Source organism: Furipterus horrens, unplaced genomic scaffold, assembly GCF_987537825.1.
Source record: "Furipterus horrens unplaced genomic scaffold, mFurHor1.1.pri manual_scaffold_6, whole genome shotgun sequence".
NCBI classification, from domain to species: Eukaryota; Metazoa; Chordata; class Mammalia; order Chiroptera; family Furipteridae; genus Furipterus; species Furipterus horrens.
Genome location: NW_028327176.1, coordinates 102,792,494 through 102,819,662, shown reverse-complemented (window position 1 = coordinate 102,819,662; position 27,169 = coordinate 102,792,494). Strand labels below are relative to the sequence as shown.

The 27,169-nt window shown below is 37.6% G+C and overlaps 1 protein-coding gene and 1 pseudogene across 1 annotated transcript; one reads left to right on the top strand and one right to left on the bottom strand.

The window, feature by feature from the left end:
• Positions 1-20,480: 20,480 nt before the first annotated feature.
• Positions 20,481-20,957, bottom strand: LOC150007141 (developmental pluripotency-associated protein 3-like). Its single transcript, XM_090280473.1, has one exon. It carries the CDS (start codon positions 20,955-20,957, stop codon positions 20,481-20,483), a length of 477 nt encoding a protein of 158 aa, XP_090136599.1.
• Positions 20,958-21,439: 482 nt separating this feature from the next.
• LOC150007140 (ornithine decarboxylase pseudogene) lies at positions 21,440-22,882 on the top strand (annotated as a pseudogene).
• The last annotated feature ends 4,287 nt before the right edge of the window (positions 22,883-27,169 follow it).

The following is a 27,169-nucleotide window of genomic DNA, read 5'->3' as shown; positions in this document are numbered from 1 at the left end:
CCACAGTGGGCTCCACAAGGTGTAGCAAAGGAAAGGAAAACTGTTCCATCTCCTCTGCATGCATTAGTCATTCTCTTCCTCTGAGTCTGTCGTAATTGCCTTGCCTGTCTTATTACATTGAAAACCCACTGGTTTGGGACTATCACTACTAAGGTGTGCAACACTGAGCTTGGCAGGTGATCAGCACTCAATAAATGTCTATTGCTACCAATGTATAAATCTCAGGAATAGGCATAATAATGGATCTGACGGATTAATGCCCAGGGCTATTTTTGTACAGCAGCATGGACTAGCCAAATCAAAATCAGACATCTCAGATTCAATTCTTCTCAGTTTTGCATGTAATTCTCAGCCTTTCACATTTTTGTCCTGTGACAGAGAGGGAGAAATGAGTCAACTTTTCAACATAATTGAATTATTAAGCATTCTCCCCCCCCCCCACAGCCCCTGCTTTTTCTGTCTGTTTCTCAAATGCTATTGACCCATTATGTAGATGGCATTGCATTTCTTTTATTTTATTACTGATAGAGTAGTTTCAAATGCTACAGCAGATGTTTCATATGATATTTATAGTCAATGTTTCAAGTCTTCTTCTTTGTGGGGGATATTCTGTAGAAGCAAGAAACTACTTAAAGAAACGATGTAATTTATACTTCCACACATCCTGAGGTGACTAAGGAAGACTTATCACCGGTTTTTCTTTTTGGATAACACAATTAACATGTGGAGAAATTGAGTGACTTAAATGAGATCTGCCAGGGAAACAGTAGTGAAGCCCTGGGTAGAATTCCCTTGAAATGAGAGCTCTTCACAGAAAGACAGGTTTGATTCTGGAAGTCATTCAAGCATCTTTTCAGTCATAATAAAGTAGAATTAGGTTCAGCTTCCATATTATCCGCATGAAATATCAGTTTTGTGTCTACTTGTGAGATAAGATTTTCCCCCATCATTACAAAGCTCCACTGAAGCTACAGTCTGCTATTATTACTTTTTAATTAGATACTTTTATATTTCTTTTCTTGGTCAGTGTGTAAAAAGTCACCCAAATTAGGTTTCCAATTATAATTTATTCATGAGATATTTGAAAATTTTAATACATTATTTAATCACCCTAAATTAATTCCATGACAAAAAAATTTAATAATTAATTAATTTTTTTTTAGATCTAGTTTTCTTGAAGATACGTACAAGGACAAAACAGAGCTGACCATATGACCAATCAGAGCTAATAAGAGAAAGTTTGGTATTGAGAGTACGGACTGAATGCATTAATTAATCCCATATGGACTTAAAAGGAAAAGTCTAGGATCCAAATTTATACTATATACATCAAGAGTAACAAAAGAGGCAATTTCTCATATAATCTAAAAACAAAAATGTTTTTTGTTTCTATCAGTAAGATATATCAGGTGTTTCTGGAAAATTGACAGCAAATATAAAACTGTCCACTAGGCACTTGAAACTCAGAATGGCAAATGCAAAAAAAATTTTTTCATGTAAATATACTTTAAAAAATATATTTATATGATAGGAAATGTAAACAGAATTTTGACTAATCATTTAATTTTTTTCAAAAATATCTTGAGTGCTATAATGTATCAGGCAATTAACTAGGCATTATGCATTTTTACTTACTTCTTCTAGACTCCCTTCCTCCAAAAATAGATTTATGGATGCTCTATGTCTTTTGTTTGAAGTAGAGATGGATAATAAAGAAGGACTAGAGAGGAAATGAGACAGCAGAGGGAAAAAATTGAGCAAAATGATTCTAAAGTTTATGAGCTTGGTGACTGGGAGAATGGTATCATTAACAGGTATAACCAAGTCCCAAGTCAGGAGAAGAAATAACTTGTAAAAAGGCACTTAAAGACTACTGTCTTTTCTATCCTATGACTATGAACATTCAGACAGGTGTTGTGTGTCACTTATTGTAAAGAGTAGGATCTGAATTTGAAAAATTAATTCTGAATGTCCAAAGTCAATCATCATCTCCTAAAATATGTTAACCTAACTTACTATTAATCTGTTTTGTTTTGTCTTTATGAGTAACAGTAGTAGAAGTCAGATGCTCAATATATCTGGAAGAAAGAAAGAGAAAATTTTCATCCTCTAGGAAAAATTGAAAGTGCTTCTCTACAATGTATGTGACCAGCTGATATTTTACTTTGTTTTCAGATCTGAAGTATGATTTCCTTGAGACAGATTAAAGCAGGAGAAATATGAGAAAAATTAGAGAAAACATCTGTTATCTCTGAAATTGTATTTATCTGGTAGTATTTCTAATGTTGCTGAAATCTGTGCAAGATCTTATTTTGAGGTGTTAGAAGTCCTGTATTTGTAAAAGAATGAATAAATATTCATTTAACTTACTAAAAGAGGTATTAAGCATAAAAAAATACAAGTCAAACCAAACAACATTACAAAATATTTAGACCTTTGTGCCACCATAAATTCATCATCTCCTTCCACGAGCTCTAATTTCTCATCATGAATATCCTCTGTCTACTTTTTCTAGTTCTTATCCAGGCTTCTCTGGACATAAGGGATCATGGAACATTTGGTACAATTTAAAGATTATGAGACATATGTATACCTAGTGAGAGGTTGCCCATTAATTCTGTTTGTCTTTTGTCCATTTAGAGTTTTCATTTTGTCCAATTTTATTAGAGAGGTATTAACCTACAAATAGGGAGGACTCTCTCTCTCTACAGAGGCTACATGAATTTTCCAAGATGAAAAATCTTAACCTAATGAGAGTGAATATAGCATAGAGTTCACTAACTATGCCATGCCATCAGAAAGACTTGAGTTCTCACCCAAATTATGTCACTCATTAACTACATGGCTTGGACAAATCACTTAGCCCTTTATAAGCTTCAGTATACAAAGTCAAGATAACAAAGGTATTATGAGGTTTGTTATGGATATTAAATGGGATATGCAAAAAATGACTTTGATTTGTAGTCACATAATAAATAGCCAATAAATGGGTACAATCTTTTTTATGACTAAGTCCCACTTGTGTAGGCAATATATAAAGGCATATTGGGAAACTGGTGCAAAAAAAAGACAGGAAGAAAAGTAAGAGGAGTAAAGGATAAGAAATATAATGATTCCTTTAGGGGTTAAGTCAAAGACCATGCATAAAGTTACTCCCTGGTTTTGTCTCTTTTTCTCTCTCCTAATCAATTCTTGGCTTTGTCAATAGATGAACTGCTGGCTCCTCTTTTTGCCTGTGACCTCTGACAAGTCACTAAAGACACCTGTTTAAAATTTTTTGAAGTTATGTAAATAGATCTAACGCTGTATCATCTCTGGAATTTTAATTTGTATATGTTGTTCTCTTGGTACTCTTAAAAAAAAACCACCTTTAAGAAGATTATCTGCTGCTCAATAATCAAAGCAGACTCTGGTCTACAATGAGTTTAAAAGATCTTCCAACCTCTTTTTTTTTTTTTGCCTCCTTGCCCTCAACTTCTCCTGTGTATTCTATAGTCCAGGCATACTATTATAATGTTTGTACCTTAGGTCTTTGCACATGCTGCTTCTTGATCAATCTGGTAATTTCTTGGGTCTTTAAAAATATTATACTTTTCTGCTAACACCTTTCCTGATCCCATAAAGTGAATAAGTTGTTACATCTCATTTCCTATCATCACAATCCCTTTTACAGATCCCTATTATTGACCTAATTATATCGTCGTCGTCGTCGGCAGCCGTCCGTCTCGAGAGACGATGGTGTAGCTTCCTAAGAGTCTATCTGCATCGCCGAGAATGGCTGTGCAGTCCGACTCGGGAGTGACATGGTATCTGTCTCCTCCCGTGTTGAATCGACATCTTGCGATGACGCTGAAGCTACAGAGCCTGGGCAGGGTAATATGGAGGGTCTGCTGTTGCCCATGCAGCAGACCCCCCCTCTCTTCGCAGCTGAAGGGTCCAAGGGAAAGACGGAGTCGATACAGCTTGGGTTCAGGTGCGCCGCAGGAGTTGCCGGTGTTGACTACAACGTCAAACCGCCTTAGGGACTCCGGCTCCGGATTTTCTGTCGGGGTTTACTCCCTTAGCCTTTCCCCTGAAGAGGTATGCCACAAGGCAGCGGAGGTTTTTTGGAGTCAGAGTTTTCCTTCTCTGATGTACCCTGACTGGAAGATCGAACCAGCGACACTTAGCTCGCAGGCCGACGCTCAATCCACTGAGCTAAACCAGCCAGGGCAACCTAATTATATAATGTTATAATTATATGTCATCTTAGTGATTTACTAAGGTATGGCTTCTTAAAAAACCTTAGGTGTAGGGTCCAGGAGAAGGAATTATTAAATGGAAAATGTCCACAAGTTAATTGATATCTGTATGCCATTCAATATTTGATGAATTAATCATATATTCTGAAGTGCTTAGAAAGCTCTTTGGTATTACCAGTATCACAGACTCCCTATTATAATATCCTATTAGTTGCTTAATAACCACCTGTTATATGTTTGGAATGACTTTTGAATTTTCCAAAAGAATTTTTAATTTTATTTATTTATTTATTTATTTTATTTATTTATTTTTTTATCACTGTGTGGTTGCCTCTCACTTACGCCCCCAATTGGGGACCTGACGTGCAACCTAGTCATGTGTCCTGACTGGGAATTGAACCAGCAACACTAGGCTCGCAGGCCAACACTCAATCCACTGAGCCACAGCAGCCAGGGCAGAATTTTTAATTTTAAACTTAATTTTGCCAGATGTATAAACTTTTTTTTTTTTTTTTTAAATTTTTTATTGGAGCCAGGAATGTCAAATTGGATACTCTTCAGTCATCCCTGTTATGATCAAATAATAATAGCTAACACAGATTGAATATTTATCATGTTCAAAACACTTTATCAAGGTTTATACCATTTAATTCCCACAACAAACCTAAAATGTAGTTACCATGTTCATTCCCATTGAATAGTGGAGGCACATAGATATTAACTTGCTCAAAGTCACTTGCTTAGTAATTGGTGGAGCTAAGATGTAAACTTAGAAATCTGTCCATGAAGACTGCACTCTTAAGCACTAATGTTGTACTGCCACTAAGTCAAACCAGCCTAGAGTAACTTGAACAAGGAGGGCTCTCAACAGCTTTCTAGTCAGTTACCATTAACACCAGTCTTTTTCTTCTTCAAAAAAACCAACAAGTCTTTCTCTGTATTTTATAGATTATCATCTTCTACATTCTTAAGTATGTTTATCCCAGAAAGGAGACTTCCAGAATCTAAGCTATATGTTTAGCATATGCAAGTTGTCAACCATCCCATCCAGCAGTCTTTAAATTATTTGCTTCAGTGTTTGTTGCTGTCTTTAAAAATTAGCACAGAAATAATGATTACTTTCATCACCATCAGCTAAAAGCATTGGACTCCTACAGAGTAGCTTGAGGGATTTTGTCGGTTTTCTTTTTTTCCCATTAATATTTAAGCTTATGCTAAGGCAGACAAAACTGAATACATAACAAACAATCATCAAGGTTACTCTTTATGGGTCAAACCTAATGACAGTCTCAATTATTAAAATTCACTGCAACTTAAGGCATTGATTTTTATGGTGATCACTTTGCAAGTTCTTTTTCAAGCATGGTAGTTTTCCAATTCTAGTAAACTAAACCTGGGATACTATCCGTCGTCGTCGTCGTCATCGGCAGCCGTCCGTCTATCCAGCGGTTGCAAAACTTTGGATTTTAGCTCTCTGACCCTCCAGAGAAAGACCAAGGACCCTAGGGACCAAGTAGAGTTAGGTCTAGGTTGAACTAAAATGAGACCTGTTTATAGAGTGTCTGAAAGACCCCAACATACTTTCAGTACTCCAGAGTGGATGGTCCTCTCTGAAACCTGCTGGAATTCCCTAATTTGTGACATAGACTCCACCTCTCCTTCATCTACCCTCAACCACATTTCTTTTTTTCCTTTTCACATTCCTGTGATTTATTGTTTCTAATACCTGCACATGCTCTCTGCCATCCTCTAATTTATTTGAGACAGATATGTCCTCTTTCTTGAAAGCAAAAACAAGTTAACATTGTCTCCAAGAGCCCATTCTCCCACATAAACATGTCTGCCTTTCTCATTGAATTATATTCCCGTTGATGCCATGGGTCTTAATTCTGAAAACTGAGGCCCTTTCTTAAACTCTCTCCACCTCGGAGCCTTTTTTTTTAAATATGAAACTTTATCCTCCAATGCCCTACCCAACAGGTAGTCTCCTGCATACCCCTAGTGTGCCAGAATAATGGCATATATTAAGAATGGAAAAGAGAAACACATAAGTCAATGGCTAGGCTACAAGGTCACCAGAACATGAGATTTTCCCTAGGCTAACCACATGTCACTTGTAGAGGTTCCCAAGGGAACTATACGGAGAAGAAAAGGATAGAAAACCACATACTTAGGCTGGGATCTTGAGGCATCATCTGGTGAGCCAGCTTGTTCATGTGGGCCATTCCCTGTACCTGGGTCAGAAACAGGTCTAAGATCTGGAACACAGCAAGGAAGGGATGATTTTTTTCCTTTTACGTAAGCTCACATTCAAACATCAGAAGTTACATCCATGATGGTGTGTAAAGGATTAGTTCATTGGAGAAGCAAAGGCAAGAGCAGGAGAAGCAATGGGAGGGTGCATGACTCTTGCTGCCTGTGCTGGGATTTCTTGGCATTTCAGAAGGAAGACTCCTACATCTTTTCTCATGAAAACTATCCTGAGAAAGAATGATATCTCTCTCTCTTTCATCTGTTATATCACTTAATTCTTATGACATTATCATTCCCATTGAAAAGTTGAGATACATAAACTTTAACTTGTCTTATAACCATAACAAGGTTGAGAGCAAGAGTGAGATAGAGAGATATTAATTCTTATATTGGGGTATACAGGTGGTAGTTAAGAAGACAGGACCACCACCAAAATCAAACTCCTAAACCTCACAATCTTGTCCCAAGCTAGTTTGGCAGGTGTATAATGTCCATCATGTCTTTGGGTAATCAGTGAGAAGGACAGGGGTGTCTTTAGAGTGCCAAGGAAAAGCTTTTGGTGGAATTTCCCAGCTTAGACAAGTCACCCCATAGGACTTGGAAGGAGGAGGCAGAGGGGGCTTCCTTCTCACTCTATGAATTCAGGGATGTAGCAAAACATACTCTTAGGATGTCATAAATGAGTGATTGCCCCCACCTACTAATGCATCTTGATGTTTCTTGGGCTTTTATTTCAGTGTGAAATGGCTTCACCTGGGGCTGTGTAGTTTTTCAATTCACTTACATTTCTCTTAATTTCTGGCTAGAAGTGCTAGAAGCATGTCTGGTGGATCAAATTCATCTAATGTCAGAAGATGAGACAGATGGAAGATTAGCATCAAGAAAAGACAAAGAGAAAAAGCAGGTTCTCAGGTCCCTGCAGACTGAGCAAGTAGTAATGCTAGTGCTCCCAGCCCCATCCTGCCTTTGTTAAGTATGCCGTTTTTTCAGCGTGCTCTCTGCAAGTGAGAAAAAAACAACACATGACAGCCTTTGGATTTGTGTCGATCTTAAGAGCTCCCTGTTACCTAATCTTTTCAAACTCTGTTTTTCACAAGACTAAAAACAACATAAAATGATGATGATGAAACTTTATGTGTTTAACTATCTGTCTGTCTACCTACTTACTTACTTAGAAAAAGCAAATGCTAAATAATCTCCTGTGTGCAGGGTATTTTCTGCTTTCGGGTACAATCTGCTACAGAACAGTTAAAACTGTTGCTAAGGCGTCTATTGTCATAATATACGCCTCAGCAGCCCTGGGTTCTGTCTTGATCTGTGTCTATGAGTACAGTGATTTATTGGTAATGCTAATCTTCTTTGAAAGTCATAGTGCTGCTAAGTCAAACATGTTTGAAGAGGGGAAAAAGTTTCATTTTCTGTTGTTAGCTCCATGGATTTTCCTCTGACTGCTTGAGAAAACATTTTATTTTGAAAGAGAATACATACTTATATAATTGAGTAAGCAGCAGAGAGCAGCATGTTCTTTAGGATTTTATTATTCATACCAAATTCACCCTGCTACTTTCATCTCTTTAGGACACTGGAATTCTAGGGAATTGCATCATCATCATTATTACTGTTGTCATCATCATCAGTAACACTGCACAGTCATTATGTGCAGAGAATTTAAGAGAAAAAAAAGGGGGAAATTTGTAAAGAGACCCCAACCCTTTGAAGAGGGTATTTCTATAAAGAGAGTTCCTACCCTCTTTCTTCCTTATTTTTATGTCCTCCCACAGGATATTAATGAAACTAAGAGAGCTCGACATTGATTGCACAGCAACTACCAGTTGGCTGGACCATTGCATTGGAACTCAGATAATGCAACGATCAGTTGGGAGGAAGGTTAGGGTCTTCTAGGCAGTTATTGGGCAAAGGGTACCCAGGATTTGTACACCCAACTGTCACTCAGATGGCTTCCAAGATGAAGATTGGGGCATAGGCAAAGGCAAACAGGAAACTTTACTGTTGTTTGAGGCATGTGGCATATCTTTCATCTCAGGAACCACTTTACCATAAATTTCTTTCTTTTTTTGTACTCTACTTCTTCATTGTTACCAAATATTGCCTTCACATCCTCATTCACACGAAAGTAAAAGTGAATGAAAACAGCTCCCATAAGGAATTGCTCTTAATTAGATATACTCTGTGTCAAATTAATACAGTTCCAAATTGAGGCCATTAGTAATTCAGTAGGAGAAGATTTGATTTGTATGAAGAAAGTCGGCAAAGATAAGGCAGGGCCTTTTGACTCTAGTTTGAAAAGGGTAGTATATTTATTAACATTGTAAGTTCTGAAGATAGATTGACCTGAATTTAAATTCAGCCTCATCACTCAGTGTGCTAACGTTAGTTAAATTTCTCAGTCTTTCTAAGAGCCACTTTCTATTAAAATAGAGATAAAAATAGCTTATACCTTCTGAGGGCTATATGAGTATGAAATGCTAACCACAATACATGGCACATGGCTAACACTTGTTATTTATATTAGGTAGATGACAGCATACTTTTGTGTAAAGACAATAATGAGTGATTCCACTAACTGAATCTGCACTCCATTAGTTTAGTATTGGATATTGGACAACGAACACAAGAGAAAGCAATTATTTTATTTTTATTAGGTAACACGCCACATCAAACCTTGTTAGGTCAAAATTCAAAAAACTAAAAATAATAATAATAATTTGTTGGATTTTCATAATCTGATTTTAAAAATTCACAACTATGTGCCATATAGTAATATATGAGAAATAGCAGTTTTAATTAAACTCAAGATATTTTTAAAAAAGTACTGAAGTAATGGAACATTCTGTAAACTCCATAGGCTTTATAGTGCTCTAAAATCAAGGTTGTACTAATTAAAAAAAAATTTTATTTACTTACTTTCAGAGAAGAAAGGGGGGAGAAAGTGAGGGAGAGAAATATCTATTGGTTGCCTCTCTCACACCTCCAACTGGGAACGCTACCTGCAACCCAGGCATGTGCCCTGACTAGGAATCAAACCGATGACCTTTAGGTTCACAGGCCAGCACTCAATCCACTGAGCCACTACTCTTTCAGCTATGTGAACATGCCTGACTGCATAGAGCCCAGGTACCCTCATCTATCACTTTCATATGATTGATTTTAGAATTAAAAGGCATATTCCTAAGGTTCTATAGAAAGGGAAATGATCAGTAACTGGTGGATATTGTTATTATAACTGAGCACTTATATGTTCAGTGTGTGATTTCTTCAGCATACCCAGAGTTTGCAACAATCTGCTTAGCGATACTCTCATCCTGTACAGCACCTCTTTCATTTTCTTTTCTGTTAGAATAGAGTAAATAAAAGTTTCAGTGTGTTTTCATTTGCCTAGAAAACATCCAACAGACCAAACCAGACACACACTGCTGTATTCTGCAATAAGGAACAGCACTTGCCTGTCTTGCTTGTCTCTGTTAGCATTTGAAGGGCAAAGTGTTAATTCTCTACAACCGGTAAGTGCTTCATTTGAGGTCTTTGCACCTCTGGATGAATAATGAATGTTAATTAACGATGACAATGACAATGGCATTTTATGTTTTTACCTTATTGAACTTTACCTTTCATTAAGTCTTTGCCTCCTGAAGTGGGTGTCCTATTATTTTATCTACTATTTTACTCCTGGAAACTTGTGCTTTGTTAAAATACAGCAGACATCTTCTTGTGTGTTACCATAGCAAATTGAATAAGAATTTACACCATAAATTATTCATTACATCCAATTTAATATAATTATTAATTCCAGCATACATTGGTGCCTGATTACATCTCAGTGTTCATTGCTGGATCTGGAACATGTTCAGCTGAAAATAATGATCTGCCATGGCTAATCAGGATGTCCCACTAAAAGGTGAAAATGTTTAATTAATATCGGTGTAATGAAACAGTGATTGATCCAGTTGTTACAATCTGTCAGAGATTCTTTCTAAGGTAATGAATTTAAGAGCTAGCAGTGGTGTGCAAGCAATCAACCTGCTTTCCAATTCAAGGGCAAATTGGAATGTATTCTTCCTTTGGTATCTTTCTGCAAAAGTAAATCAGCTTTACTTTCACTGGGATGCTTTGCTCCCAACATCAGTTCTGGTATTTCAAGTTTTCATGCTTTATGCTCCCAATGAGCCCTTTCCTTGCATTAAAGATGCATCCGGTATTGTATGTGAATGTTCTAAGCTGCATTACTTCCCACACAGATCTCATTTTAACTTGAAGTTGAACTGAGCAAAGTTCGCAGTTGTGTTTTTCACTGTATAGAGGATGGCTGGGGAATCAGTTCAAAAGCCCTCTCTGGCTGCAAAACCATGTAGTCTAAATATCCACAGAGCATCACTGAATAGATATGACCCAATTTTTATTTGAATGTTTTTGGGGAGGGGACCTCTTGAAATGTAGAACAGAAATCAGTCTTATATGCAACTAAGATAAATTATATTATTTAATTTATTTTATATATTTTGAACAATATATTTTTTGTTTTTACTTGAGTGCCCTTGAGATCAAGAGTGAGATAGTATTAATTAAAATCTACAGAATAAACTTATTGGCTTATTTTTTAATCATATAGGAGGAAATAAAATGATAACATCTCTCTTACTGAGGGCCAATGATGAGCTAGGCACTTTGTATATATGCAATGGTGTTTAAAGTAGATAAAATATCCTCCATTTTCAAGATGAAAAAGCTGAAGACTGAGGCCCTCATCTGGTAAATTGACGAGTAGGGATGTAAACTCAGGTCTGCTTGTTCCACCCCTATCTACTTCAGCACAATGTATTATAGTATATTTCTAACCCAGGGACACAAGTCAGGGACTGTATGAACAACTAAACTAATTAGCTTTTTGATCTATCCACTCTTAGACAGCGGGTGAATTTTAATGCATAGTTTTTGAAACACACATGTGGATGAGATGACTGAAGGGAAAGAGGCAGAACTTATATATACTTACTACTGATTCAGTATTAGGTTTTGATTGAATTGATTATGTATTATAGAACTATGGAAACTGTACTATAGTACAGATCCGTGTACTATAGGGATGAGTTATGTTAGAAAGTATATATACATCACATTTCACCTGTCACACCTCCCTTACTGATGCCCTGAGTGTTTTCCCAAGAAAACACTCATAAATAACTTCTAAGGCAACTTTTTTTTTCTTGCTTAATGTACCTGCCAGCTCATTAGGAATAGCATTTTCAGAAACTGTCAGTTGTCTGCCTTGAAAGCTCAGAGGCAATGGATACCTCAGTTGCACTTTGAGGGGCCCACCTTAGAAAACTATTACTGGACAAATGCTATCATCTTTGCCCTGCAGTTCAGTGCACACAAGCTGAAGGGGTTCTGTACCACCTGAGAATTCATTAACGTCTTCAAGGTTAACCCCGTGTATTCCACATTCAGTTTGCCCCAGAGTTCTTCTACATCACAAATGTAACTTACGTGTAGGAGGAGAGGTTAAGGCTCTGCTTGTATATATAATCATTCTACCTACTTCTGGGACTTCATTATATATAGTGTCACATCAGGCTATTTTAGAGGTCTTAGCCAGAACTACTCAGTATAATCATTTAGTATTGCTAAAGCTTTTTACAATTTTCTGTTATTTTCACAATTCCATTGGACCTCTATAAAGCTCCCAGGAGAAAGAATGTAAAAGATACCTAGTGTGGAAACAAAGACTAGAAGGACTGAGCAGAATAAAGAAAGAAGCCAAAAGTATAGACAGTCAAAACTGCAAAAAGAAAATTAGCTCCAGAAACCTGTCTCCTTATAAAAATATATTTATACTACTATTTTCAGTGAAGAATCAAAAAAGAGCCTTGATTATCTATTTACTAATTGATCAAGAGCACAGTTTTTATACTTACCCTCTAGGAACAGACAATAGGTAATACAAAAAAATATTCTCTTTTAATTTATTTAACTTTGATTTCTCAAAAAAATTTAAGAACTATCCATTTGAGATATGAATATTAATCTAACACCTGTAGATTAATAAGAGGAAGAAAATAATTATATGTAATGTAAGCATATTTTAATTCTTATAAGAATCCATTAAACAGTGTAGAATTAGGAACATAATTTAAGAATACTTAATGTGACATGATTGTCACATTTCTACAGCTTGAAAATGGCATTTATTTTTGGAAGGTGACTTTGGAGATATTAAGAAATGGTTTTCTCCTTTCTCTTCAAATAAAAACTTTCTCTTATTATACTATCTAGTCATCAGAAAAGGAGATATAATTGTTGAATTGTGATATTTTGACAAAATATTAATACACTTTTCTTTTTTGCATTTTTTCATATAGCACGTTTATAGTCAGATTAAGATAGTTCATCTGCCTCAGGAGTAAGATTCAGAATGTTACAGCAGGAATGGAAAGAAAAAGACTTAGTCTTCATTTCTGACAATCTGTACGATTTGGTATAAAATCTCCTTTAGTACATCAAGAGCCAGCTTGGATTTTAGAGAACAGGTTTTCTCTCATGGTACATGAGGCAGAATTTAAGAAAAAAAGACAAAGAGGAAGTAATTGGAAGAAGTTTAGTCCTCACACACAGAGGATTGGATGATAAAGTGAAGGGTCAGAAACAGACATTACATGGTCAGACATGTGGCTGCTTCCACCAGGAAGGAGAAGACATATTATGAAGCACAGACATGAAGGGCTCTAGCCTTCTCCCACTTTCGGACTCTGAAGGAAGATAACTGTGCAGAGTGTTCCAGCACTGACAGTGGACAGACCAACTTAATTAAGAGCATGAACTTGAGTCGCCAATAATAGAGATTTCAAATTTGAAATTCCAAGGTGTCTGCTAATTCTTGTGTAGGTAACAAGTGTGCTTGCTATGGGGAAAGGTGTGGTGAAGGTGAGATCATGTAAAAGCAGAGGTAATGCCCCACTGTGGAGCACAATGAGACTTATCCTGGGAGAGTGGAAAGAAGCTGCAAGAAGCTGCCACAAGCTGCCACTGCTGCAGTGGAGACCTGTTGCTGGGGCAACACTGGCAGTAACAGCAGCCAGAATAGGACAGTATTTTCTTCCTCCACTAGCCTTGCAATTTTCCTTCAGTGCCCATATTAGGAGACCTTAACAGAAATGGAACTGGCAAAGCTGAAATGTATTTTACAGAATCCCAGCCCTAGCACCATGCAGTAAAGTGTAGAAAAGGAGGTTTGGAGCTGAGAGATTTAAAAAAAAAAAAAGTATATATATTTCTGCCATGCAGGGGCTCACTTTCTATGGCCCAGCAGAGAGCCATACCATTCATGAACAACTGAATCATTTAGGACATAACACATTTGTCTCATCTTGGAAAAGAAGCATCTATACTCATAGGTCCCTCTTTGATGCTAAGGTGAGATTGGAATCTCATTACCTCTTTTTTAGTTTTCTAATTTTTTGCCCTGGAGCTTTTCCAGAGTTTTAGAGTCTATTTGGACAAGTATTTCTTATGCCTGTGTATATTCCACATATTCTGATAGGAGCCAGGGATCCAACTAATGAACATTCTAAGTGTTTTCCAAAATATTTACTATCTTAGTTTAGAATATTATTTATGAGTAAAAAGCATTCTTAACAACCCTTTCCCACAAAATATGATCATATCACTTCCTTTCAACATTTTAGATACTATTTAGTTGTCTTCCAGATTTCCTTGTTTCTACGGAGAAGTCAGCTGTCAGTCTTGTTGCTCCTTTGAAGATAATGTATCTTTACGCTGGCTACTATAATTTTACTTAGTTTTTAGCAGTTTGTGATGTGTTTAGGTTGACTTTCTTTGGATTTATTATTTTTGGAGTTTGTGGAGCTTCTTGAATCTGGAAATTAATTTTTTAACAGTAATATAAAATATTTGACCATTACTTATTTAAGTATTTTTCTTTCTCTTCTCTTTCTGTAGGCACATTAAACACACATTGTACTGCTTGTATGTGTCCTACATGTCTATTACATTCCATTGTGTTTTTTTTTTTTTTTTTCCTGTTGTTTTTTAGTGTAGGTCAGAAATTTTCAACCAGTGTGCCATGGCACAGTGGTGTGCTACAAGGATTTTGAAAACATGTAATACCTGACTTAGTCAGAGGCACTGCTTTCCCTTTAATTTGTCAAATAAAAGAAAATGATAGCAGCCAACACAACAATAGCCATTCAGTGTGAATAAAGGAAAATTTTTGTCAAATCAGCAAAAAATATATTTTTGTGTATTCCACAGAATTTTAGTAGTTTATGTGTGCCATGAGATGAAAAAAGTTGAAAATCACTAGTATAGATGTTTTTTATCGAGCAATCTTTTAGTTTTCTAATTCTGTTATGTCCAATGTGATTTATACATGTTCATTTCAGATTAGATACATTTAAAAAAATTATAGTATACCAATTTGATTCTTTTTATGTTAGACTTTTAGTTAAAATTTTATATCTTTTCTCTCTTTTCCCCATAATTTTCTCCATTTCCATAAACAAGTTAATCATATCTTTAAAAGTTCCTTGTCTAATAATTTCAATAACTACAATTTGTGGATTTAATTTTATTTTCTATTATTATCTCGGTTATCTCCCACATAATCCTGTCTTTCTATATGCCTAGAGGTTTTATTGAAACTGTGTATTGTGTTTTAAAAGTTCCAGATAATGTTATCCCCCATCAGAGAAGATATTTTATTTTCTTTGCTAGGCTGTTAGAATCAGAGTCCAATCATTTTTATCTAGCTATGGATGGACTTCAGTTCAGGCTGAGTTGCATGAGTTAAGATTTAGGCACAGGTTCATTCAGATGCCCAGGGTGGGGTTGTTTAAGGTCTTCAACAGAGATCCATTGGGGATTGTCCTGCTTTTGAGAGGTTTTTATTTTAGATTTTTAATATCATACCATGCTCAGCTTTTGATTTGCTACTGATTTGATTTCTGAGTAAGAAAGGTGAGTTGGCATGCTATTGCATGTTGTTTTACTCTCTCCCATATTACCCTAGTCTGGAAAGTCTGAACTGCAACAAATATTATTCTCTTTTCTTATGCAAATGCTATACTGGTAGTCCAGAAAATTGAGGATTCTGAAGCTACTGGCTATTTTTCACTGCAGGATAGTTTTGGAGTCAAGCAGTTAAATATTTAGCTGCTGTAGTAGAAAAGCTTATCAGAGTACCTTTGCTATGAAAAAGGGGCCTTATTTAATCAAGTATAGGGAACACAGAGGAGGGTCCCAGATGTCCAACTAGGTATTACGAAGCCCAGTAATGAACATACCATAAAATTTTATATATTTTTATTACCAACTTACATATACCCTTTTCCATTTTTCTCTACTAATGGTACAACCTTATTCACATTAGATAATTTTGCGGTTCAGAGTTTTGCAAATTTTGTAAATATGTTTCCCATTTTTATATTATATATCAGTTTTGGTAATCTTTTGCTTTTTCTAGTCCTCTTGTGAAGAGGTAAAAATCATTAAACTGGCTCTTGAGGAAGAATTTTCTGGGCTCCCACTTAACAAAGTTCTCTGATTTGGAGAGAGGTTCAAATATTTCCTACTATAAATTCAATTTTGCCTATGGTGACTATGCACACAGCCATGAATGTTCCACTAATAACACAATTTAGTTCTACCCTTTAGAGAATCATAGCCTATTATAGATAATAAATGAGATTATAAATTTTGACAGTATTTATTTAAGATTATAAGTGACATAAGTAATGGGAAAGGCAAAAATAGTTTAAAGGTAGACATGGCTCATGGAGATGCTGAAAGAACCCTGGTTTAAGAGTCAGGAGGTCTTATTTCCAAGATCCATCTTTACCTAACTGATACTTAGCAAGTAAACATACCTTGTCCTCAATTATGAAATGAGAGTAGAAGAAATATTTTAATTACTAGTCACACAACAATCATTTTGAATGCCTACTCTATGCCAGGCATTTTGTTAGGTTCTAATTTTCTTGGTTTTTCTTGGCTCTAAAATTTGAAGTAACTTTAAATTGGATTGGATTCTGAAGATGAGCAGTATTTGTGGGCTTACATCTGTCATCTAAGAAATGCTTCTTAGAGCAAGAGGAAAGAAGAAACTGAAGATGGGCCTTGGATAATGGGTGTAACATATAATAAGAGAAGGGTCTGTGAGTCCAGAAGCTACCCCCCATGCACAATCTAGGAAACAAACCTCTAAAAGGCGGTTAGAGTATATCTTTTACACATAGCTTTGATAGCTCACACAGCCTGTGCTACCTGGAGAGGGTTCTGGTTTTTTTGTAACACCTATGTCCATGTCCTTTGCCAGTCAAATATAGAGCAAAGTGAAACTATGACCCTTATTATCATTTTTTAAAGGACACAAATCCTGACGTGTATATATATATATACGCAAAACCAAAAAGTTATTTCGAATGCTTTAAGCTCTGAACTATATAAGGATACAGCCAGTGATGGAGTTCTGACAACTTTGTTCCATTTGTTGAATTTGGCATCAGCACATGTAATCAGAATCAAGCTTTTATTTGAAGATATTGGTACAAATTTGGGTAAAGCTTAAACATTTTAAAGAAAATAAGCATTTGGTTACAAGACTGATTGAAAAACACTTTATGGGTATTTTTTCTAAAGAAAAATAAATTAACCATTCTTTGATGGGTATACTCAGAATTGCTCCCTGTGCCCATATATCTGGTAAATAAATAGATAGTATGTATCTATCTATCATCTATCTATCATTTCTGTCATCCTCTGTCTACATAATTTATTAACTACCTAGCCATTACCTTCTTACCTATGTCTAATATTTATGCACATGTTTATGTATTTGGTTATTCTTCATATTGGATAACTATAAAAATTATCAGTGCACTCAAGGAGGATAGCATGCTAAAGAAAAAGAATGTAAAGAAAAGTGCGTTTCTACTAGAGAAGACATTTCAATTGTTGTATGCTACTCTTTAACAACAACAAAAAAGGTGGAGTGAAACTTATTGCTAAAAAGAGAAAGAAAATAGTCATAATTCTATAACATTTACAATCAAGTTTCAAATAACTGTCAAAGTTTCCTTCAAATGCTAATAAATAAGTTAGTTATTCTTTTCTCATATCAAGGGACTGTGCTCTATGACACACAGTAAATGCTCTGTAAAAGAAAGTTCACATACCTTTAGGATATGCCCGAATGTAAGCACAATGGAAAAAGAAGGAATAAGAGATGAAGCATTTACTGAACTTACCATTCACTTGAAGCTTCTTTGTGTCCTGGTCTCTGAGAATTTTATCAACAGAATGAGTGAAAACAGAGCCCACCAGAGCCCTGGAAAACGTGTCTCAGGGAACTGCCTGACCTGTACCATTAGGGACTGATTGAGGTAGCCCTAGTGAAATTTCTACAGCTTATTTTCTGCAATCTACACATTAGGATTGGGAAAAAGCAAAACAAAACAAAACACCACTGTCATCACTATCAAACTGCTATATTAATCCAAACACTTTCTTGTCTTTGAATTATTCGTTTGTTCCTCTCCCACTCCTAGCTGCTCCTAATTAGGCCTAACTCATAGTCAGTCTTCTTAGTCTACTTCAAAATCAGGTTACTAAGCTGTGGCTGGAATGGCTCAGTTGGTTGGAGCATCATCCTATAAACTGAAAGGTCATAAGTTTCATTCCCAGTCAGGGCACATGCCTGGGTTGTGGCTTTGGTTCCTGGTTAGGGCGCCTACGAGAGGCAACTGATCAATGTTTCCTTCCTTTCTTTCTCCCTTCCCCTCCCCTAGCATGTCCTCAGGTGAGGATATAAGTGATTAAATAAATAAATAAATAAGTAAGTAAATAGATAAATAGAACAGTTTACTGAAAAAAAAAAAAAACAACCCTGGTTGGTTTGGCTCAGTGGATTGAGCGTCGGCCTGCGAGCTAAGTGTCGCTGATTCGATCTTCCAGTCAGGGCACATCAGAGAAGGAAAACTCTGACTCCAAAAAACCTCCACTGCCTTGCGGCATACCTCTTCAGGGGAAAGGCTAAGGGAGTAAACCCCGACAGAAAATCCGGAGCCGGAGTCCCGAAGGCGGTTTGACGTTGTAGTCAACACCGGCAACTCCTGCGGCGCACCTGAAGCCAAGCTGTATTGACTCCGTCTTTCCCTTGGACCCTTCAGCTGCGAAGAGAGGGGGGGTCTGCTGCATGGGCAACAGCAGACCCTCCATATCACCCTGCCCAGGCTCTGTAGCTTCAGCTTCACTGGAGAGGACACTCCAGCGTCATCGCAAGATGTCGATTCAACACGGGAGGAGACAGATACCGTGTCACTCCCGAGTCGGACTGCACAGCCATTCTCGGCGGTGCAGATAGACTCTTAAGAAGCTACACCATCGTCTCTCGAGACGGACGGCTGCCGACGACGATGACTGAAAAAAAATAATAAACATACAGAAGAGTTATATCATAACTGAAGTCAATGAATTCTCATAAACTGAACTCTTTCCATGTAACCATAATTTAGATAAAACACATTATCTGGATCCCAGATGTCTCCCTTAAGTTCCTTCATGGTTCCGCCACCAAGGATACCCCATCCCCCAATTTTAACCCCATAGATTAATTCTACCTGTTTTTGTTCAATACGAAATTATAGTTTGGGCCCTTTTGTACCTGGCTTCTTTTGCTGTGCGTTTTGTTGGTACGTTCATTTACCTTACAGCATGTACTTGTATATTCTTTATTTTTAGTGCTTGCTTCCCATATATGAATATGCAACAATTTACTTTTTGCAACTATTAATGAGCATTTAGGAATTTTGAACTGGCGATTCTTGAAGGTCCACAAAGGAGCCTTGTTTTCCAAATATAGCTTTCCTCCTAACCCTTTGTACTGACTGAAATTTTCCATGGAAAGATTTCCTTCAGCTAACACATCAACTGTAAGCTCATTCATGGAGCTTGTTCATTCCTGTCTGAGTGGCTTCCCCTCCATCTCCAGCTCTCCTCCATGGCTACTTCCCCTCACTGCTTCTGCTAGCCATACTCAACTACTTTTGTCTTGTTTTCTCTCTGTGTTTTATTTTGGATAGTTTCTATTGCTAGGTTTTCAAGTTTGCTATTTTCTTTTTTCTGTTGTGTCTAACCTGCTATTTTTCTCATCCATTATGTTTTTTATTTAAGTATTTTTTATCTCTATTTCATTTTTAAAATGTTTAATTTCTTGCCTCATTGTATTTGTAGTGTCCTTTACCCCTAGAACATATGACATACATTTATAATAGCTGTTTCTAAGTTTTTCTTTAGTTTTATAATATGTTATTCCTTATGTGTTTCTATAAACTGGTTGTATCCTGTTTATGAGTCACATTTTACTGCTTATTTGCATGCCTATTAATTTCCGATTGGTTGTAAGATGTTGCATGTTTAATATTTTTTATTTTTATTTTTAAAAGGTCTCAAATTTTAATAAGATACTGAAAATTGAAATAGCACATGAAAAAATTTGTTATAATTCAAATTTTTAAAAACCAGAGAATCTAGTTAATACACTCAGGACTAATCATGCTCACCAAACCACCTAATGTTTTTTGTTTTGTTTTTTACATTCTTTCTGCACAAGTTACTTGCTTCTAATTCTTGATGTTCAGTTTCATCTTACCAACCAGGCTTCTACAATACAACGATAACACTCAAGACCTATTAGGACTTCTTTGGGTCAAATAAAAAAGGAACTGAAGTCATTCAAATGCAGGCTACATAGATTCCCTATAAGTCACTAGCATCAATGTAGACAAGAAAAAGATGCAAAAAAAAAAAAAAAAAAAAGACATCACAGAACTTGTATCATAGGTAATCAAAATATTGGTCTATAGTCTATCCTAGAATAGTCACTTTCCCACGCTGCTGCATAATGGCCTTAACATTACCAGCAAGAAACAAAAAGTACAAGAGTAAGTTTTATGGCTAAATTGACTCCATGTCATAATTATTCTCCATGCCAATAGTATCAGAAGGACCTCCATGATATAGGCAGTAACGACAGCCACATCTCAATTTTCTGGATCTTGATTCAGTCTCAAGTTTCCTCTCTTGTGCGTCATTTTGAAGCAGAGACAGGGTGCGGTACCTAATAACTTGCAGCATCCTTCGCATCCTTTCTTTCCGAGCAGTCGCCAATGTCCTCACCCCACGTCTCCTCTGGTAGAGCATGCCTTGACTCAGCCCCAGGCCCAGCCCCTGTAAGGGTTTTTCTCTGTCCTGCTGTTGGGGTGAACATTCTGGTAGAAGGGAGGGGAGTTTGGTACTAGGGTTGAGTGTCACGTTACCAAGGTTCTTTGCTAGTAGTTCTGAGACAGCTTGAGTGTCAGCCGAATATTCTTCATGGGGCATCTGAAGAGACTCGGGGGTCCAGGTTGGGTTAAGCGTCTTTGGGGAGTCCATTGGATGTCTAGCCACAGCCTGAAACTCCTAGATTCTCCAAAGGGTTCAGTAGAAGGCGATACTCAAAACTCTCGAATTGCTACAAAGTAGCTCAGAAAGAACCCTATAGCCTAGAAACCGCTAGGAAATCCCGAACTCCAACCAAATGTGAAAGAAAGAGCAAATCTAAAACGTTTTGGTCAGTCCCCTCTGCCAGCGCTCCGGCGCCACCTCGGGCTGGCGGTCCTCCGCGGGAGGGAGCGAGGCGGGGGCCGGGAGGGCGCTGACGGGGGTGGCGGGCGGCCCTGTGCGCCACGCGGCTGTGGCGGCATCTCCATGGGGTCGGCGTGAGGCGCCCCTGGGCTCCGAGGACACTGCCACTGTGCGCCGGAGCACGCCCGTCTCCGTGGGACTGGGGCCTCCTGGAGAAAGAGCCTGGCAGTCGTGTCTTTCAAGTCCATCGTTGTTTTTCTTTTTGTCGGGTCTCCGACGAATACCCAGGAACCATGAACAGCATTAGTGACGAAGAGTTTGGCTGCCATTTCCTCGATGAAGGCTTTACTGCCAAGGACATTCTGGACCAAAAAATTAATGAAGTTTCTTCTTCTGACGACAAGGACGCGTTCTATGTTGCAGACCTGGGGGACATCCTAAAGAAGCACCTGAAGTGGCTCAAAGCTCTGCCTCGGGTCACCCCCTTGTATGCAGCCAAGTGCAATGACAGCAGAACCATAGTGAAGACCCTCGCCGCCGTCGGGACGGGGTTTGCCTGTGCCAGCAAAACTGAAATACAGTTGGTGCAGAGTCTCGGGGCGCCTCCGGGGAGGATTATCTATGCAAATCCTTGTAAACAAGTGTCTCAGATCAAACACGCGGCCAACAATGGCGTCTGGATGATGACTTTCTATAGCGAGGGGGAGCTGATGAAGGTGGCCAGGGCCCATCCCAAGGCGCAGTTGGTTCTGCGGATTGCCGCTGACGATTCCAAAGCAGTCTGTCGCCTCAGTGTTAAATTCGGGGCCACTCTCAAAACCAGCAGGCTGCTCCTGGAACGGGCAAAGGAGCTAAACATCCACGTGGTTGGCGTCAGCTTCCACGTGGGAAGCGGCTGCACTGACCCCGAGACCTTCGTGCAGGCCATCTCCGACGCCCGCTGCGTCTTCGACATGGGGACTGAGGTTGGTTTCAACATGTATCTGCTGGATATTGGTGGTGGCTTTCCTGGATCTGAGGACGTGAAGCTTAAATTTGAAGAGATCGCCAGTGTCATCAACTCAGCCCTGGACAAGTATTTTCCACCCAACTCGGGAGTGACAGTCATCGCGGAGCAAGGCAAATACTACATGGCCTCAGCTCTCACACTTGCGGTTAATATCATTGCCAAAAAACTGGTACTGAAGGAACAGACGGGCTCTGACGATGAAGACGAGGCCAGTGAGAAAACCTTTATGTATTACGTGAATGGTGGAGTATATGAGTCGTTTAACTGCATCCTCTATGATCATGTACACGTGAAGCCCCTTCTGCAGAAGAGGCCCAAACCAGATGAGAAGTACTACTCATCCAGCATATGGGGACCCACATGTGATGGCCTCGATCGCATCGTAGAGCGCTGCGCCCTGCCCGAGATGCAGGTGGGGGACTGGATGCTCTTTGAAAACATGGGTGCTTACACCATTGCTGCCGCTTCCACGTTCAACAGGTTCCAGAGGCCGACCATCTACTACATGATGTCCGGGCCGACATGGCAACTGATGCAGTAAGTCCAGAGCCACGACTTTCCGCCCGCCGTGGAGGGGCAGGATGTCGGCGCCCTGCCCGTGTCCTGCGCCTGGGAGAGCGGGATGGAGACCACCCAGCAGCCTGTGCTTCAGCGCGTATTAACGTATAGATGCCATTCCTGTAGCTGTCACTGCGAGGGTAGCTTGAGTTAAGGGATTGGAGGGGACCACTTAACTTAATTATTGCTAGTTTGGAAGTGTCTTTGTAAGTAGGGTTGGCACAGATGGAACATTATGGAAGGCTAAGAGATGGGGTCACACTTCTCTGTGTTCCTATGGAAACTTTGAATATTTCTTTTATATGGATTTTTACCCAGTTTTCAAACGCTACTAAAGAGTGCCCCTCTGCTGCCAAGCAAGCATTTGTAGCTTGTACATTGGCAGAATGGGCCAGACGTTTAGTGTTGTGACCGGTTTTAAAAATAAAGTACCTTGAAAATTAAAAAAAGTAAAATAAAATAAAAAATAAAACGTTTTGGTCCAGTTTCCTTTTAAAACCGCATGTTTAATATTTTTGCGTGCAGAATTTTCTTTTAATTTATTTAATATTTAGGACTTTATTCTGGGATGCAGCTAAGTTTGATCTTTTTGTATCTTGTTTGTAAGTTTACCTAACAAAACAGATTATAATCTAGAGCTTCTTTATCGCTACTACTGAGGCAATACCCTTTTGAGGACTGTACATGATGCCCTGTGTGTGAGGCGGTCTCACTGCTCTGGCTGGCACACACACAAACTATTCTCTCCTGTGTATAATCTCCATTTGTTCTGATTGGTGTTTCTACAGACTCAGTAGTGTCCTCATACATACAAGTGCTCAGGAGACCCAATCCCAATGAAGGTCTTCAGCATTCTGTTTGTTCATGCAGCTTTCTGCTCTACCGTTCTCTCCTCTGTAGATTCTAACCAACTTGGAGGCTGCTCTGATTGGCTTGACTTGCCCTACCAGGTGTTGTAACCTGGAAAGTTTCTCCAGGATGTGAGCTGGGTCATTTGCAGGGCTGACTACCTCATGTGTTTCTCTGAGGACTACTGTCTAGTCTTCCCATTTTTAGTCTTGTTTTATGTATTTTTTTTCAGTATTTCACTGTTTGAAGTGGGAAAGTCAGATTTCATTACTCCATCATGGCTAGAAGCAGAGGTCCTCACCTTGCCCTAATTTAATTTAATTTGTAAATCCTGCTCCTTATTTCTAAATTTGAGACATAGTGTTCTCCACCTATTACTCTCACTTTATTTATTTATCTATCTATCTTTATTTATTTATTTATTGGCTCATCTAACTCCTACTCGTTTTTATGGTCTTAATTTAATAATAGCTAACATTTGTTGAGCAGGTACTCCTGTAAGTAGTTGTGTGTATTATTTCATTTAATCTTCACAACAAATCCTATGAATTTAGTGCTGTTATTATTATCATCATTTTACAGAGAGGAAATAAGTCCCAAAGACACAAAGTCACTTGCTGGAGGCCACACAACTAATAGGTTGCAGGCTTGAATTTGAAGTTTAATGAACTGGCTTCAGTTCTTGAACACCAAACATTGATTTTGTACCTTCTCTCTTAGATATCAATTATTCTGAAATAATTTTGCTGATACTCAAATTCTGTGTTACTTTGTTTTCTTTTTAAAGTTTCCATAACACCTAAATCTTCCCCAAATTAAACCTGTTGTTCCAAGTAAGAACCCATTTACTTGTCTGAAGTCTCTGCCTGTATGTACTAGGAGGGTGCACTCTTATCTTGGTAATCATCATATTAATAGCGTCTATAACATGAAAGACATCAATAAATGTTTGTTGAAAGAATAAATAAAGGAACAATATCTTGATGAGATGACAATAACTTTTATGAAGGTTATTATTAGAAAATGGATTCAGTTTTAGGGTTCAGCTAGCTAAATACTATTTCCTATATTCCCAAGAGGACTTACAGAAAAAAAAAAAGTTTTAGGCATGTGTGGGGAGGTTAGGAAAGGTCTGTATTTTGAGTGCTTACCCTTTGAAGATGAGCCTGTCTGTATAACATATAGGAATGAAAATGGGGAGGGGCTTGAACAGAGGAGTGATTTATAAAAATGAAGAATAGAGAGTTGTTGAATAAACAGGACTTTATCACTTTGCCTGAGGCTCACTGCTAACTAAAAAAAGAGTCCTTATCATATCGTATTCAAAATCTATAATCTCTTAAGGTTGGAAGTCATTTTGCTTTTTTGGGCACAGGTAGATAGCTATTTTATCAGTCTAAATAAATTACTTAGTCAATAAAGTTGCCTTTTAGTGTTAGAGAAAATTGTCATTCTTTTGAGAATGCTTGACCTTCATTCCTATGATGTAAGATAGCACAGAATGAGCAAACATAGCCAAATTTGAAAGTGACTATATTTTATATTTTATAGTAAGCTTTTTAGACAATGGTTGTTATCATTGCCATTTCCCTTCTTATCCAGACTGCACCAGAATTAGAAATAATTATGAATATTACTTTTACTTTTTCTGACCTAAATATTATTTATGTTGTTCTCCCTTTTAGTTTACAAAAAAATAACTTCCTTATGTATTATTCTATCTGATCAAAACAACAACATAGTGGGAATTAGGCAGTATTTAGTACCTTAACATATATTTCTGGGCCTCAAATGTCTCTCTATATAAAATGACTATATCCTTCATAAATATTGCAACTACATACTGGTTTCATATTGTGTTTTATGAAAACTTGGCATTTTATAGAGGCACAATAAAGGAAAATATGGAAGGTAGGGCAGGAGAGACCAAACAGAGTTATAGTATCCTCACCTTTACGCCAACTAGGAATGATTTGCTGCTGCTGCTTTTTTTTTTTTTTCTGTGAAGGAGATTTGCATTAAACATCCTCACTTCCTCCCCTGGTACCATTATAATGAACTGACCTGAAAATAAGTGCGTTAAGTGGCCATAGAACATAAAGACACTAATTAGTTCACTTGGGGATCAAATCCATGATAACAGCCTTATTCATGCTTTTCTGTATCCCCAAAACTATTCACATAAAAGCAAAGGGGGAAAATAAATCTGTCATATATATGACAATCCTCAAGAACAAACACTTTAAGTTTCAAATATGATCTGGTTGATTCTGTCACAGGAAAAGAATCATCACTGGTTAAGAATAAGTAATAATTGAGTCTGGACCCATAGCAAATAATGTTTTACAGCCAAAGAAATGCAAATAGCCAATAAACATTAAAAAGGTCTAGCCTCTCTGATGATCAAAAGAATTTATAGTAATATTATGAGACATTATTTTAGGCTTTTGTTTTAAAAATTATTATATACAATAATGATGGAGGGAGGCTGAAACTGTCTCTTCATACACTGTTGGTGGCAGTACACATTAGTAAATATTTTTAGAGAGCAATTTGGCATTATGTGAGAGCCTTAAACCTATTCTTGTACTTTGACCAATATATTCTATTTCTGGAACCATCCTGAGGATATAATTACAGGTGCGGCAAGAGTACTCATTCAAGTTTTACCTTGGTGGTATATATCACTTAGGCTCTTTTACTTTACAAGTAAGTATTGTAAGTGTGTCCTCAGGTGTAAGAAGGTTGTCATAAAACTACAAGTTTAAGTAAGGAAAACAGAAGGACTTGCCCAGACAGGTCTAAGGGAAAGTGGCATGCAATTTAGAATCAAGAGTGGGGCAGGGGAAGGGGTCATTCAGGATATGTCAAAGTTCATCCAAGAGGATCATTTGTCCCATATTTAGCAACATGGGCCCCTTGATCTTTCCTTTCACAAGCTAACACTTCGGTTAAGTTATTCTGTCTTTATTTATTGATGCTTCTGACTCTTGCCTGAATCTTTTTTATACTGTCTTATGACTGCTGCTCCTAAATTTAGTTTGTTGCTTTTATTCTCTATATTTTGGTTTCTGCCTTCACAAGGAGATTTAGGCCTCTTTGAATGCCTTTCATGCACCTTCTCAAAAAAAAAAAAAAAAAAAAATTAAAAAAAGGCTTTTGCCAGAAACGTCATTAACTATTGTCCTGCCCATAGGTGTGCTGTTCTTTTATCTAGTGCCCAATACTGCTCCAAGCAGATCTCACTTCCAGAGAGGGACACATGGTTTGGTTTCTATAGAATGGATTATGAGTGTGCCTGATACTTGAAAGAAAACATATTCCTACCCAAACTACAGTATTGTTGGTAAAGGCCCAAATGGAAAACAAGTTAGTTATACAAAAAATAAAGGAACTGGCACATATATTACATACATAAATTATAATGTTATCAACTGTTACATGTTTTGATGACATTGTGATTAAGAAAAAATGTGCATAATAAAGTTTAAAGTGAAAAAGTATTCAACACTATGTATACTGAGTAATGTCAATTTCAGAAAAAATATAAGCATAGAATAAAAATATTGGGAGAAAATACACTAGACTGTTGAGCAATTACCAA

Coding starts and splice junctions, on each gene's coding strand:
- LOC150007141 (XM_090280473.1), bottom strand. CDS start 20,957: ATGGACTCCCCAAAGACGCTTAACCCAACCTGGACCCCCGAGTCTCTT.